This window comes from Carassius gibelio, chromosome A12, assembly GCF_023724105.1.
Source record: "Carassius gibelio isolate Cgi1373 ecotype wild population from Czech Republic chromosome A12, carGib1.2-hapl.c, whole genome shotgun sequence".
NCBI classification, from domain to species: Eukaryota; Metazoa; Chordata; class Actinopteri; order Cypriniformes; family Cyprinidae; genus Carassius; species Carassius gibelio.
In genome coordinates, this window is record NC_068382.1 from 13,067,218 (window position 1) to 13,084,582 (window position 17,365).

The 17,365-nt window shown below is 36.8% G+C and overlaps 1 protein-coding gene across 4 annotated transcripts in view; it reads right to left on the bottom strand.

Moving 5' to 3' along the window:
- LOC128025197 (myocardin-related transcription factor A) overlaps positions 1-17,362 on the bottom strand; it is a 32,175-nt gene extending 14,813 nt beyond the window's left edge. For 3 of the 4 annotated variants that reach the window (XM_052611286.1, XM_052611283.1, XM_052611282.1), the window contains exons 1-3: positions 17,208-17,362; positions 16,354-16,424; positions 10,904-11,102 (exon numbers count right to left, since the gene is read on the bottom strand). In XM_052611286.1, coding sequence (XP_052467246.1) covers positions 10,904-11,027 — 124 coding nt within the window. In that variant the 5' untranslated portion in view covers positions 11,028-11,102; positions 16,354-16,424; positions 17,208-17,362. Of the gene's footprint in view, positions 1-5,368; positions 5,482-10,903; positions 11,103-16,353; positions 16,425-17,207 lie in introns of those variants that run through there. The other variant, XM_052611287.1, reaches the window with a different exon arrangement.
- Positions 17,363-17,365: the final 3 nt, after the last annotated feature.

Below are 17,365 nucleotides of genomic sequence, written 5' to 3' on the forward strand. Positions count from 1 at the left end.
AGGAGAGGTTGATTTTCTATTGCATTCACGCTGCTGATTTTGAGAATCATTTTCTGCCCTCTTCTGGATGTTTGTACCACGTTTAAACACTTTTCTGCTGCTATTTTCCTTTCTGCTTTCAATCACCCACTGAAAAACAACGTCATTGTTACTCAACTTCCAACACTAGCCAGAAAAATAGGCCCTCGCAGACCGGTTTCCATGCAGTCTACATTTCTACAATGATGCAAGGGATCGCACTACCATAAAGTCATCAAAATGATACGCACATGAGAGGACGGTAACACTTTACAATACGGTTCCATTAGTTAATGTATTAGTAAACTATGAACAATACATTACAGTTTTTGTTCATTGTTAGTTTATGTTAATTCACAGACCATTACCTAATGTCAACAAGCACAGCTTTTGATTTAAATAACACATTAGTAAATGTTGAAATTAACATTAATAAATGGTGTAGAAGTGTTGTTTATGCCTAGTTAATGTCAACTAAGTAAAATTAACTAATTAACCTTACTATAAAGTGTTACTGAGATGATTATAACTCAAATACCTTATATCTCCTCAATTTGATTCAAATATGGCGCCACTACTAAGTTTTCAAAAGAGTGAAAAAGTGAAGGAATGAGTAACAGTTTACGGTAAATCAGGTCAGCTGCCTGGCGCGAGTAATACAAGCAACTAAAGTGCAGAAGGAACGTCAGATTGAGCTCAGTAAATGAGGTTATGGGTGGAAAGAGAGCGAGAGGGAGAGAGATGAGTGAAAAAGAGAGGCTCGTGTCCAAGCTCTCCTGTTTTTGTGAGCCTGTTACATAACATCCTTCTGAACTCATTTCATCCAAACCGCTCTACCTCCTGCCCTACTTTCGAGCATCTCCGCAAATCATGACTCTTGGTTTTATCATGTTTGACATTTTCACATGATATTCCATCCTGCCGTTACAGATAAAACAAATGGTATTTTGTTCCATTTCCCGGTTGCCTTAAAGCCTATTGGATAATATTAATACACAAACACAAAATTCTGAGTGTCATATACAATGCATCTCGCTTGTGAGGAACATTTACTTGTAAATCTCTCAGTCAATCATTGGACAGCATCACATTATATAACTGGCCTCCCACAATACTGTTAATATACTGTAATCTTACTGATCTACCTTACAAACTATCAGAATTTTTTATGTTTTGCATATTTTAGCTTAGTTTAAACCGGTTTCTTGTTCCTTAGGTATTAGCTCCATATTCTCCTATACTTATTATATAGCTATTATATAGCTTTTACTGTGTGAACCATAAAAGCCTAAAGCATGAAATATGATACTTTTTTTAGACTATTCTTTCATGTTATGCTTTCAAATGTTAAACCATGTCTCAACCAGAAGTGACGCAATAAAGCAACAAAACAGCTGCACAACATAAATTGAATAAACCAACAACTACATACATCCATAAATAGAAAACAAAAGTAATATTGCATTACTTAAAAAGCTGAAATTTAAATATATTACTTGCTACTGCATATTTGTTATCGGATAACAAAAACTAAGTAAAAAGCAATAGCAAATATTGTTGCACATGGCGTAGGAGTTCATTCATTCATTCATTCTGCTGAACATTTGTCACACTGGTTAGGACACCGTTTTAATGAACTGTATAGACAATATAGATGACATTTAAGTAATTGCCATAAAACAATGAACATTCTTTTAAACTTGAAAAATCACTGCAGCAACGCCTGAGTATTTCAACCTGGCCGGTCACGACTTGTTAGCCTGTTAAGGGAGAGTCGCTAAGTTATGTCACACAGTTCATTATCTTCTGTGTTCTTTTTAAACATGTCACTTTATCAAAACACAATCTGACTTTACACACTACTTTGACTGTTTTAGTTACTACAGAAAATGAATGAGAGTCAAAGCATATACAGTGGGGCTCGAAAGTTTGGGCACCCCTTGCAGAATCTGTGAAAATGAGTAATTTTCAAAAAATAAGAGAGATCATACTAAATGCATGGTATTTTTTATTTAGTACTGTCCTGATGCTCCAGAAGGAAACAAGATGCATTAAGAGCTGGGGGGTGAAAACTTTTGGAATTTGAAGATCAAGGTAAATTGTACTTAATTTGTGTACCAGGAAACATACAAGTATCTTCTGTTGCTTACGGAGGGCAGAACTAAATGGAAAAACATTACATTTCGACAAAATAAGACAAATTTGGCCATCTTCATCGTGTTGAAAAGTTTTCACCCCCAGCTCTTAATGCATCTTGTTTCCTTCTGGAGCATCAGTGAATGTTTGAATCTTTTCAAATAGTTGTGTTGGAGTGCCTCAGTTGTCCTTAGTGTGAAAAGATGTATCTCAAAATCATAAAGTCACTGCTGGAAAGGGTTCAAATATGCAAAATTGCTGGAAAACTGAAGAATCTGCAGGACCTTAAAGATTCTTCTGAAGAACGCTGCTCAGTTTAACTGTTCAGAACAAACAAGGGACACATGCACAACCATCACAAAACAGAAAGACAGTCGAGGATCATCAGGTAACAGAACACAGTATTAAGAACCAAGGGTTCCCAAACTTTTGAGTGGGGATATTTTAATAATTTCAGCAATGTTTTTGTCTTGTGGACTAAATGTTAATATCTTTTATGTACAATATCTTACTCAGGACAGTACTAAATAAAATATAACATGCATTTAGTATGATCTCTCTTATTTTTTGAAAATTACTCGCATTTTCACAGATTCTGCAAGGGGTGCCCAAACTTTCGAGCCCCACTGTGAGTATATATATATATATATATATATATATATATATATATATATATATATATATATATATATATATTCACCAAATTCTGAACATGTCATCAGTTGGAAATTCCATGCAAATCCACCAGGATGCAATTTATTCTGCTACAAACGTTTCTCTCTTTATATAAACATGTGCAATTAACTTACAACTGATGTGAGTGGTTTCCTCATGTTCCTGTGTTTACGGCCAGAAGCTCCAACATAAACATTCAAACTAAATTATAAGCATTTGGAGGATTAATATCACTTCAGATAAGAGCATTTTTTCAAGTCTCTTGAAGAAAAGTACAGTAAAAACACAATATTGTAAATCATTGCAATTTAAAAATGTGGAAAAAACATTTCAATTTAAAAAATATTTCCTAAGATTAAAATCTAAATAAAGTGCAATTTATTAGTCAAATCTGAATTTTCAGCATCATTACTCCACACTCTTCAGTCAGACATGATCCTTCAGAAAACATCCTAATATGCTCATCTGGTGCTTAAGAATTTTTTTTTTAACAATGATGAGAACAGCATTAAGTGCTGCTTTATATTTTTTTAGAAACTGATAAACAGAAATCTCAAAATAACAGCTTTTATTTGAAACAGAAACTTTTGCAACGTTATAAAAATGCTGTCATTTTTGACCAATTTAATGCGCCCTTGCAGAATAAAAGTACTGGTATACCTAGCTTTAAATAGAAATTCGGATCATGTTATGTTACAGTTAATTTATATATTATATGTATTTGTACATTGACTTTAGTTGTTGGTTTTTCTATACAGATGTGGTGCACTGGAATAAGCAAACAGCACTGTGGATGTCTACCTGACAAAGCACTTTTCATAGCTTTTCGAGTGCATTATTGTTTCTGGCATACTGCACTTGAGCAAATCAAATAAATCAAAGCAGCTAACCTGATGTAATCTTATAAAGGCCACTGGTTCTGTCTGTGCCTGCAAGTACATACTTTTTTCCTTAACAACTAAGCCAGAGAATTTTAGTAAGCTTCCTTGTTCCTGGAATACCCATTCATCCTGGTGTCAGCCTTGTCATTTTATCATCGTCGCCACAATGAGCATGGTGTGTTTTCCAGTGTTATGATTCACCTGACCTGTTAGTATGCAAGACAGAAGATAAACCTAGAGGCTGCTGTGGGTCGTGTCTAGTTAATGCAAACAGCCAATGGCTCTTTTTTCCTCTATTCCTCCCTCCATTCTGTTTTGTTCAGGGCCTGTGTAAGCATGCTGGAGTTCAACTTGGCAAGCAATCTTAAAATATTACATAACAGAACACCACAGAGCAACCCAGAGACAATCAGTGCAAAACCCATAGCAGAGTAACAGCGCTCTGGAAACCAATGATGATGCAATATGACTTGCAAATCATACATTTCCACAGGACTAACGGTCTAAATCTTGACCATTTATACAGAAACATCACTGTTAGCCAAAATTAACTGTGGCAGTGGGACTGAAAACGACCTGAGAGCGTCGATCAATCCATCAGTTGCACTTAAAAAACAATGTTAGGATCTCATGGCGACTGGTACCCAAGTCACAAAAAGTTCATATAACTGTTCTTTTATCCAGTATCTAATGTCAAGGCACCACATCTGGAGGAGTGGGCTCTCACAGATAATCAATCCCCCTTTAAGCTGACTTTTGCCAGGACTCGGTCAAACCTCCCTGCCCAAGAGCAGATTTATAACACGCCATCAAACATGGCACGGTAACTCTGTACGTTTCCTTGTCTTGTTGACCCAGACATACGGTCCCAAAAGGAGTCTGTTCTTTTCCTCAAAGCTCTGAGCTCCACTGCCATACCTCAGGGAGAAAACAGCTGGTTTTAACAACAGAGAGAAGAAAAACTCCAATCCATCATTGACGCGTCCCACCCCTTCCAGCTGGAGCAATTCCAGGGTGAGCTCTCCACATATCGGTTTCTATAGTGTGTCATTTGGAAGAATTTCACTTAAAAGTATGAAAGCAACAAAACATTAAAAGAAAGCAAGTAGTACAAGCTGGCGTGTCCAGGGGGCGTGTCACAGGAAAATTAATGTTTTTAGGTTATATATTCCATTCTTTCGGTTTCTTAGTAAAGTTTTATGCATAAATGAGTATCCTACTAAAGTTGCTGTGATATTCAGGACATCGGAGTAGATATAGTTTAAATATAAAATTAAAACGACGAAGAAGAATTTGTGCGAATATTCATGGGGAATAACTAACCAGTTCCATTCCTCAACTGTTTGATTACGCCGATATTTATATGAAAACTGAAGACCAATTATTTTACATATAAACGAAAATGTTTAAAATCTTTAATAGCTAAACACCTCGGAGTCAGTTGCTTGGGCTCAGGATTGACTGAATGTTGTGGTTTAGTGAGACCTCAGTTCAAACAGCAATAAATCCTTTGCAAGACTTCGCAAACATCAGGCTTATCTATTAAACTTAAGTTGTGAAACCTCAGCCAAGTTTACCACACCTCTACATGACTTCATTCACATCAACCAACATCCAACACTAAAAAAAGAAAATACTTAAACATGCAAGTACTGTACCTAAATGTATGGCCATATCCTTCCAGTGCAGAAGGATTCGGATAAACACACGGCCACACTTTATTAATCCATTTCCAGACTACACAACACAACAAGCTGTGAATGAAGTTGAATGATTGAACTCTGTGCTGTATTGCTGAGAGAGAATTCCCGCAGTAGATCCAAGGACGGCAGGGTGTGTGTGTGTGTGTGTGTGTGTGTTTCCCTCACCTTCCTCCGCTCAGAGCCGGCGTGTGTGTGCACGCCCTACAGATGTGGGCGTGTTAGCACTAGCATTTCAGTCTATATGAGCCGGTTTCTTCCTTATTACTGCTTTCATGCTCTGTTTTCAGATGTGTTGAGCAACTCCTAGTTTTCCTGCTCTTTGCAGCCAATTTTTTCATTCAAGGAGAGATCAGGGACTTTGTGTCCTGATTTGGGGTCACCCGTTTACTACAGAAGTGTGTGAACTACAAGCCAGAAACTGAAGCCAGAACACATTCCAGATCACCTTTAGCCCCCCGCCATTCTCCTGACCGCCTGCTTTCTGAGAGGCTGGATTTCTGCTCCGTACACAAAGTTATGCAATCAAGTGTTCAGGACGGCTACCCGAAACACATCATTCCTCAAGCCTCTGTTCCCTCGTCCAGACTTCTTCACTTCAAACACTGAGCTTAAGCTTACTTAAGCTACAACATTGCTCATTTTGACAACTGTTGTTTGAAACTTTAAGACTATCGTGCAGGAAAATACGTCTCCATAGACAGCGTTTTTGCTGTGCAGTTGCATTCATCCGTCATTTCTTAGAGTAAATGATAAGTGAAACAACTCTAAATGGGACCGCTTTACTGTCAGTATATCAACCATTTACATTATATTTAAGAAAACATGCATCAAAGTCTTCAGATATAGAAATACAAAGTTGGTACAGTCATAATAAAAAGTGAAGTGTGCTAAAATGCTCACTGGCTGGTTTAGGCTGAAATATACTCATAATGATATTAGAGCAAAATAAAAAAAAAATTTTTTGTGCAGTTAATATCGGATTTTGTTGCCGAATTGAAATATATAATTTAAATGTAATTGTGGCAAGCGTTTTTTGAGATTTCAGGATTTCCCCATTCATGCAAATAGAACTTGGTCTTGGATTCCTGAAATAGCTTCCCAGAGGCGTTGCAAAAATGTCCGCAAAAAAGACTTGCCTTGAAAGAGACTTTGCTTGCGTTACAAGTTGCTGTTAAGAGTAAAATGATCTGAAAGTGACTATTTTTGTCTGAAATGATGCTGCAAAAAATAAAAAATGATCTGTGCATCCCTATAACTTGCTAATAATAAAATGCATGTGAAATCCAACATTGTTTTCCAAACACCTTAATATCAATCGCTTCTGTTGTGTACAGGAGAAGAGAGAGGTCCTGCATTAACATGTCTGTTACTCCCATCTAACCCTCAGTGAAGTGCAGCTCGGGGGGCTGAAGACTGAAAGAAGGGAGTGGTGACTGCAGGCCATGAGCTTCTGAGGTGCTGTTACATCAGAGTTTAACTCTTTATTGGCATTCCTGCACTTCTACGATGGCAGAGTTACAAAAAAGCAATAACATCCCACCACTCACTTACCTACCACAGCAAACCTTACATAATAACATGCCGCTGATTTTTTTGAATAAAAAAGTATCCCTTCTGGAGTGAAATCAGAGCACGCTGCAGCATCTGTCTGTCTTCCTGCAGGCTCTGTTTAATCTTCATTTCTCTAAATCCTTTCCTCTGAGCTTCCTGAAGCCAAACAGAGTGTGTCCTGTATATCAGAGAGCTGAACAGACATGCTTAGAAGAGTCCTTCTGCATGTCACACAGATTCAACAAGCTATTCCACTTTCAACAATGTACACTTCCTTGACACCCTACTCTCACAGGACCTGAATATTCAGTCCTTTACATAAAGAAAACTGTGCAGCACATAACTTAATGAATCAGCAACCTGCATGATGCTTATGATTTGGGCTTTTTTCCAGAATGTTCTTGTTTATGAATGCCACAATTAGCATATGTGCACACATACACACAAATTGACTCCTATATCAGCACTGAAAATAAAATGGGAACCAAAAAGGAAGGAAAATTAACAGCCCGCAAAATAAAACAAAACAAATCTAAAATCATCATAGTCTTGGACACCTTCCATAATTTTCATGTAAACAGTGTCCAAAAAACTAAAACAAACACATAACATTAATAATAATAATAATAATTAACTTTATTTTATAAAGCACCTTTAAAAGTAGATTCTCAAAGCACTGAACACAATAAACAATACAATAAAAAAACCAACACAAAATCAACAAGCAAATGCAAGTTTAACAAAATGTCAAGTTTAACTTTAAAAATAATCGCAAGTCTGAACTTCCCTAAGTTCATGAGGAAGAGAATTCCAAAGTGCAGGGTGCATAAGAAGAGAAAGCCCCATCACCCATACATCTTAAACCTGTTTGAGGAACAACCAGCAAGTTTGACAGAGAAGCACAATCTATGATTAGGAGTGTACGGATGTAACAATTCTGTTAAGTAATGTGGTGTCAGGACATGCAAAGCTTTAAAAGTAAGCATCCTAATTTTAAAATCAACTCCAAACCTTACTGGCAGCCAATGCAAGGATTCTAACACTGGAGTAATATGACTGCCAATCCTAGTCCAAGTTAAAATCCTGGCGGCTGAATTTTGCATATATTGCAATATACTGCACTCTAAAAAAATCTGGGGTTATTTTTTTTTTACCCAAATGCTGGGTTGAGCCTTTTGGGTAATTTTTGGGGGTTACGGTATTTTCTCAGCGTTTGGGTAGTTTTTGTGTTACCCAGCTCCTGGGTCAAACGTAACAACCCAATGTCTGGGTAGTTTTTGTATTACTCAGATCCTGGGTCAGACTTAACCCAGCGGTTGAGTTATTTATCGCGGGGATTTGCTTCTCTTCTGGAGGAAGCAGTTCTTAGTGCCATCGAATTGACGCATTCATCTGTAAAATACAGGTTTGTATACATTTTATTTCTAAAAGCGTTACATGCACATACAGGCGCGCGGTATGAATCACCTCTAACGAGTGTCACGGTCTTTTCAAGTGATGGAAAAGCCTGATGCTTTGAATAAAATATTTTTTTTTATTCATAAACATACAGAATACAAATATTCCCTCAGAGCTGTTTACTGTTTGTTTTTGGGCAGGTTATAAAAGGCAAATCGCAGTATATTTTGGCTATGAGTGAAACGCAGGGGGGGCGGCCTCAGGAGTGAGCAGTTCCCCGTCGAACACGACTCCAGTTTGGGCTCGAGAACCAGTGCGGCGCAGCGCATTTACGGTGGAAACAGAACAACAGAGACTGGTTAATAACACAAAAATGACTTCTGTTTAATGTTTAATTTTTAGTTTTATTGTTTGTTAAATTAGTTTAAATATGGGCAATATATAGCCTATTAAAAACTATATAAACAATGCTGGAAATGATAATTAAAAGGAAAATAAAGGAAGTTAACATGCAAACCAGTGGTTATATGGATTATTTTAGAAAAGTTTAGAGGATTTAAGTTAATCTGTAAACATTATTTAATGTATGAAGTAAAAAATAAGCTAGTAATATAGTAAAAATTAACTTTATCTGGGTTAAATCAACCCCTTATGCTGGGTTAAATAAACAACCTAATTTGCTGGGTAAAATTAACCCAATATGGGTTCTGTCCTATATTTACCCAGCCCTTGGGTTAATAACAACCCAAATTGGGTTGTTTTTAACCCAGTGTTTTTTAGAGTGCGAGTGTGGATTTAGAAACTCTGGCTAAAAGGGTGCAACAGTAGTCTAAACGTTAGATAAAGGAATTTATCAACATTTCTGCGACTGTAAAATTTAGCATAGGATGCAATCTTGTGACATTTCTGAGGTGGAAACAATACTCTGGAAAAAAAGAATCAAAAGACAGATTTGCATCGAAAATAACTTCAAGGTTACTCACTCGACTCCAAAACAGAGCCATCAAGAGTCAGGGACAGAGGACCAGCTTTAGAAATTTGATGAAGGGAACCAATGAGCATAACTTCAGTTTTACAACCATTCAAACACAAATTATGAATCATTCATATTTTAATCTCAGTAATGCAGTCTGAAAAATAAGCAACATCAAGATGCTCATGAGGTTTGGAATGTATATAAATCTGTGTATTGTCAGTATACAAATGATAATGAAGGCTGAGTGATCGCAAAGATGGCCTAAAGGTGACATAAATATTAAAAAGTAATGGGCCTAAAACCGACCCCCGAGGAACACCAGTGGAAACAGCTAATCTCTGACCAATAACCACCTATAGAAACAAACTGTGATCAACAATATCAAAAGTGGCTCTTAGATAGAAAAGAATAAGAATAGATGTTGCACCATTATCAAAAGCAATCAAAAAAATCATTGGTGACTTTGAACAAAGCAGTCGCAATACCCTCTTTCCTTCCATCTCATAACACCCAATGTTTCTCAGTGGAAAGTGCAAAAAGCAGTTGAAATAAAGGCAACTGCATAAGACAATCTCATTGCTTCTGTTGTCTAATGCTTTAATACTGTTGTTGAGTCTTGTAAGTTTATGCACATATAAAATTGCAACATTGTGACTGATCTAATTACTTCATTATTGTTTGCCAAATCAAATTCAAATTAATTAATCAATCAAATTAATTAAATTATATAATAATTCATCATCTAGTAACCATGGGGCTAATGCATTCTACCTCTACAAAGAAAATAAGTAAAATCTATTAATTTGTACTATATCCACTTATTTGGCAATATACAAGTACAATGTAAACATCACAGCTTTTGAATATTAGGGCTGAGTATCAGTACAGATTTATGGATTCAATTTGATTCACAAGCTCTTGATTTGACTAAATTTTTATTTCAAAGATCATGATTAATTTAAAACCCCTAATGAATATGGTAATAATTAAATGCCATGTGTATATAACGCAGGCATAGGCAACTTCGGTCCTGGAGGGCCACTGTCCTACAGAGTTTAGCTCCAACCCTAATTAAACACACCTGAACAAGGCAATCAGTGTTTTCGGGATTACTAGATAGATACAGGCAGGTGAGTTTTTATGAGGGCTGAAGCTAAACTCTGCAGGATAGTGGCCCTCCAGGACTGGAGTTGCCTATCCCTGATATAACGGTTCAAAATTTTTAAGTCAGTAAGAATTTTTTTTCAAGTTTTTGATTTGTTTAAAAGTACAGTAAAAATAACAGAATATTGTAAAATAGTATTACAGCTTAAACGTTTACTGTTCTAATACATTTTAAATTGTGAAGTGAATACTGAATTTTCAGCCGCCATTACTCCAGTTTTCAGTGTCACACAGAAATAATTTGTTGCTGAAGATACATTTCTTATTATTATCAATGTTGAGAGCAGTTGTGCTGCTTAATGTTTTGGTAGCATTTATTTCAGATATCTTTACTGTCCCTTTTGATCAAATGCATTCGTTAGTTTCCCAAATGGACTGGCACTAATGTGCCGTTTACTCACCATTCTTGCGTTCTTTCAAAGGCGGTAAGCTTGGTACGGACTGCAGAGTGAGTTCCTGCAGCTCACTGGTCACCGCCTCGCTCTGAGGACTGGGAACGGTGCCGTTCCCCACAGCAGACACCATGCTGCCAGGGCTTAGCTCCTCCCCACGCTTGGCTTCCTGTGCTGCCAGGGTGACTGGTGGGTGAAGCAGTCAGACCTGTGACAGGTTAATTACAGAGACGAGGCTGAGTTAGAAACTGCAAAACGCAGACAGACATAACACAGATATAAAGGGAATCAAAGGCTTTTCTGAGTGAGAACGTAGGGTATATTTCTGACATCTTGCATCTTTATTTTTTGTAAGTGAACAAATAAATACATCACACCCTAAACCTTTCCGAGTAAACTCAGAGACAACTTTAGAAAAGGTTTTATGCAGCAAAGTCTGTGCTAAAAGCAAAATTGTGCCTTGCATGTCCCATTGACCTATATTCAATCACTCGCTTAAACGAGTGAAACCACTGTGGGTGTGTTACATGTTCTATAAGGCCCTAACACTACAAGTTCAAACATGAAATTTTGTGTACCTCACTCTGGACACATTTTCAGTGTCTCGTAATATGACTTGAGGCAGCGATTTGCAAAAGCATGTATAATAACATCAGGTGGAGAACTTAAAGCCTCCAGCAGTAAGTAATTTAGAAGAGTTTTGGAAAACGATTTGTCAGGTCTCTTTTCGACAGAACCAAGAGGCACTGTTTGGCCGTCTAATCCGTAAGTGAGAATAATTCAAAGTTCTACACATCTTCTGCCCTATGCATATTCATATTAAATATTGTATAAACAATGCTGGCTAATTTGGTAATGAAAACTGCAAGAAAAACTGCAAACCATGGTGTAAGGCAATGCATAATATCAACTAAATCTAAATATTTAAATTCGAATTTCAGAAGATGATGAGAAATTCTAGAACAATTGGAAGTCATTTTTAAGGCTTGGAGTATAGCACATGATTTATATGGACTCCTAATATGATTTTTTTTCTCCGTCAATTAAAACCATCAGTCGTCACGCACTGTAAAATCTATGAACACTATGAAATGAGCAACCAGCAAATTGTTCAAATTATTTTCTGTGTTCCACATGAGAAAGTCAGTCGAACAGACTTGTAACAACAAGAGGGTGAGCAAATTATGACATTTTGGATTTTTTGGAGGATGCGCACAGACATACGCACTGCTGATTAATTTGAATAGCTTATCCACCCATCTGTCCACATCTCCATGTTGCCGATATCATCATTTAGCATTCTTTATATTTATTTAGCTTTTATTGTCCTTTTCTTTCTTTATCCCAACAGATGGGCAGAATGCATTGAGCAGAAAAAAAGGCCGGTATAAGCTCTGGAAAGAAGTCTAGAACAATTCCTGTAGCTGTAAAGGCTCCACATGGAGCATTAGGTGCAGTTTCCAACGAGACATTAAAAACAACTTAAGTATCATCTGACTGGGAGCACAGTGATGGCAGTGGTCATTCTGAGCATTAAAGCTGTGGAGATGGCATTCACAAATGCACATTACGCAACTCTCCATTTGTGAGGTAATGTAGCACATATTTCGACAGTGAACGTGATTTCAAGTACAACATGTTCTTGGATCAACATTCTTGTTGATGCTGGAACAAGATTCTAATCAACCAATCAGAATTGAGGGATACGTTTTCAAGAAATGTCAGTTTTAAGCTTAAAATCAGGGTTATATGCTTCTACACGGTTATTTATTGTTAAGTTCCCTCTGATTTTAGGAATAAATTATGTTAAGGTTAGGTTTAGGGGTAGGGATTGGGTTAGGTCTATATTTCTGGACAGCAATGTCGATCCAGGAACATGTCTTCTACCGACACCTAAAAATGTAAATTTGGTCACCATTTACTCACCCACTAACCAAAGAAGATACTTTGAAGAATGTTGGTAACCAACCAGTTTTGATTTCCTATGACTTCTATTTTTGTCTATATATTATGTAATTCAATGGGAACCAGAACGGTTCAGTTGCCAACATTCGTCAATATATCTTCTTTTATAGCAGTTCTTACTATTAACTAGATGTTTATTAGCATGCATATCACTAGCATATTGCCTGTTTATTAGTTCTTATAAAGCACATATTAATAGGTTATTCTGCATGAGCATATATTAGATGCCTTAATCTGACCCCATAACCAAACTTAACAACTACCTCACTAATTATTAAAGGGTTAGTTCACCCAAAAATGAAAATTATGTAATTAATAACTCACCCTCATGTCATTCCAAACCCGTAAGACCCCGTAAGGAACACAGTTTAAGATATATTAGATTTAGTCTGAGAGCTTTCTATCCCTCCATTGAAAACCTATGTATGGTATACTGTCCATGTCCAGAAAGGTAATAAAAACATCTTCAAAGTAGCCCATGTGACATCATAGGGTCAGTTAGAATATTTTGAAGCATCGAAAGTACATTTTGGTCAGAAAATAACAAAAATTATATCTTTATTCAGCATTGTCTCCTCTTCCGGGGCTGTTGTGAGTGCGTTCACAACACTGCAGTATAGTAATATCCGGTTCCCGAACAGTCGTACACTGACTGAACTGCTGTGAAGGGAGAACTGAAGATGAACACCAAGCCGAGCCAGACAACGAACGAACCGGTTCGTGACTCGAGGACGAGTCAATCTTTTATTCGTTATCTGGCTCTGCTTGGTGTTCATCTTCAGTTCTCTCTTCACATCAGTTCAGTCAGTGTACTGTTTGAGTACATGAATTACTCTGGGATATCGGTTTATTTTAACTCAGAGGGAGTGTCAGCCATGTTTAAAAAAGTTAACATCTTAAGTAATTTGTGGATTAATACTTATTGGACATCCGAACCATTTCAAACGATTCAGTTCGATTTGGTGAACTGGTTCAAGAAGAACCAGTTAAATCAAATGATTAGTTCGCGAACCGGATATCACCCAGATATCACTACAGGGATAGTGATGCAGTGTGCAGTCACAACAGACCCAGAAGAGAAGACAATGGTGAATAAAGTAATCGTTTTTGCTATATTTGGATCAAAATGTATTTTCGATGCTTCAAAAAATTCTAACTGACCCTCTGATGTCACATGGACTACTTTGAAGATGTTTTTATTACCTTTCTGGACATGGACAGTATACCGTACATAGGTTTTCAATGGAGGGACTGAGAGCTCTCAGACTAAATCTTAAATATCTTAAACTGTGTCCTGAAGATTAACGGAGGTCTTACGGGTTTGGAACGACATGAGGGTGAGACATTTTTGGGTGAACTAACCCTTTAATAAGCAGCAAATTAGGATTTTGTTCTGGGAAAACTCTTAGTAAACAGTGAATATGTGTTCCCTATTCTAAAGTGTTACCATGTCAAATTACAGGTGTGGAACGACATAATGGTGAGTAAACGATAACAGAATTCATTTTAGGTGAAACAACCCTTTGGATGGACTTTGTAACAAGTGATTTAATAGGTATAGATCTGAATATTAGAGAAGTGTTACTGAATGCTGTTCTTAAAGTGCAAACAAATCAATGTCTAACTGTATGATTGAGTTATTGTTTGAGGAAGCGTGGTCCATCTTGTTAGCTAATGCATTCTTCATTATGAGCTCATCAGCTTTCAGAGTCTATCGATACGCCAATCCCACCCTCCTGTCCCAAGAGAAGAGAGGTGGGGTGGAAAGAAGAAATCGTATTCTTTTGAAGCCGTTACCTAATATTTAACATGTCTTTTGAGACTATGTAAATGTTTTCCTGTTGCTGTAAGCCTAACCATTACAGCAGAGTTTCACGACCCATGGCAAATTGTGCCCTTTTCTTTGACAAGTAGTATTAGATTACAGTACATTGTCTCCTGCCAAGTATGGAGGAAAAAAATATCAATAACACATGCTTATGCGCTCCTCATTTGAGAGTCACACTCATGTTCAAAAGTGACCAGACACCTGAAAGGTAACTTTTTTTTTTTCTTCAGTAAAATGAATCTAAAATATTTTTATACATTTTTATAACATTTTTTCTTTTGTATTTTAAAAGAATACAATGGTACAAATTAATACTTATTCAATAATTATTTTATATATATATTTTTTTTTTATTATTATTAATGCAGTATTTCAAATTACAATGAGAGGCAATGCCTTTAAAATCCAAATTTTAAAGGCAGAAAAAGAAACTTGTAATTTCATGGTGTATCCAGAAGATTCCTGTATATGACTTTATAAAGAGGCTTTTGAATTACGTAGTTGTTTTTAAACATAATAGTTTACTTTTATCAGGTTCTGGATTTAAATGTATATTTAAGGCACTCTCAAAGACATAACAGGTAATGTGAGACAGAGATATTATTTTAGTTTTTTTTTTAGACATCCTAGCTACTTAATGATTTGCATAGTAGACATAGTTAGGCACCTTAAATGGACATATATGTTGAATATGTATTAGGATTGGATGAGATAAATGCATCTGCATTTGATGAAGGTATAAATGTTGAGTTTGGGTGATTCCTCGTTGTTGCAATCTACAGCCAACCCTTAATGATCGTATAAATGTAGACCTTTTCTTGCAGGAAAATAAATATTCAAAAGACTCTTGTCTCGTACCTGTAATTGAAATCACAATATATTTCTTAATACTTGTGGAAGCACAAAATGAATCCAATTAATCAAATGGTTAATTTAACATAACACTCCCAACTTCTTAGAATAAAAAGTTTAAAGACAAGCAGCTTTCTCAATATTTTAGCCTGTATGGGGATTGAATATTGTGTTAGACAAATGAGTGGCTTTCAAATGAAAAGGCTGAGAATCACTGGTTTCAAGCATAAACTAATTATCTTTACAGAATCTTTAATATAAGGTAAGTAATTCAATACTACATGTCTTTTTATGTATTAGACAAGTAGCTAGCTATACAACAAGCAGAATAATGTACAGTCAGAAAGTTCTCATTGCAAAATGAACCATTCAAGGTGATACAAGATCCATGTGCGGGTCCTGATGGAGTGTAATTTGTAGTAAAGAAAGACTGGCTGCACACTATTCCTTACATTTCTAAGAAAGGGATCATCTTTCAAGAACATTCCAGCTTTACTGGAAAACAGTGTTTACTCGAGACATGCAGTGTTCAGGCCTAGTACACTGACAAGGGGAGAGACATAAACCTCTGACATTCCTCATTGAGCAGGTCCACGCCTGCCTTTAAGAATCAGCCACAAAAATAATGCTAAAAATGCATAAACCTTCACCTGAGCAAATGGCAAGTGATGCAGGTAGCCACAACACCCCATTAACCAGACAGAATAACATAATATGGATAGACACGCCCTTCTGGAGTAGATCAGAAATTATAGATTTGCCACGCTGGTACAGATGACTTCTTAATCAAATCAATATTAAAAGTCCACAATACCTTTATAGCGAGATCCACAGTAGCAGATTTCAGCCTCATTTCCACTCACAGTTAGAGAGCATCTTGAAGGCCTTTTGGGAGAGAGGACCGGCATTTGTAATGAAACTTTGTATATATTCAAATACATAGGCTTACCATTGTACAGTGTCCCAAAGCCAAACAGGCAAATAATGCCATGTAGTTACATATACGTGTTGGCATAGCAGCAGTCAATGCAGATGCTTATGTAATAATCAGAAATGGCCCTTTTATTCTGAGCATACAGATAGAAAAACTGATCTTAATTAGGACAGACTTTATTAATAAATAATAAGTCCCCTGATAGCTCGTCAGCGGCCATCAAGTGGAAAAGGGACAGATCCGCATGTGTTTATGATTAGAAGGTGTGTCCCAGCATTAGCTCATCAAATGCTTCATATATTCCAGCACAAATAGTATAATCATACATCTTCAGCATTATGACCGTGGCAGTGATTTGGCTTAGAGAATAAACAAACCACGACACATATTTCGTTTATAACACATTATCGCTTACTGTTAAACACTTAATCCCCGATGCGACATGGCAGGAAATGAGAAGCTTGTGCTGCTCTGAAGCTCATACATTTGAAAAACAATCACATTTGCGACGTTTAACAAGACTAAAGAGGCCAGCTATAGCAGGCCAGATCCTCGTCGCGACAGCTGCATGTATGGAGTAACAGACACTAGTGGATCAAGTTAAATATGCGCTGAGCAACAATGCACGAGAAGCTGAAGAATTGTCACATACCGCTACTTATTGTTACTATTTTGAAACTTTCATCGTTTAAAGGGGGACTCACATTCAAACCCGTTTGATTTGAACGACTTACCGAGTCGCAAAGAGAAACGCAGCAACCGTTCGGGTTTACAAAGGTGTTCAAGTACTCAGAAAACTGTACTGAAGTATCGGCCACTCTCTGCTGTTCAACCGCAGAGGAATGAGAAGCCAGTCAACACCGTCACAACACTTCCGGAAAATAAAAGTCAT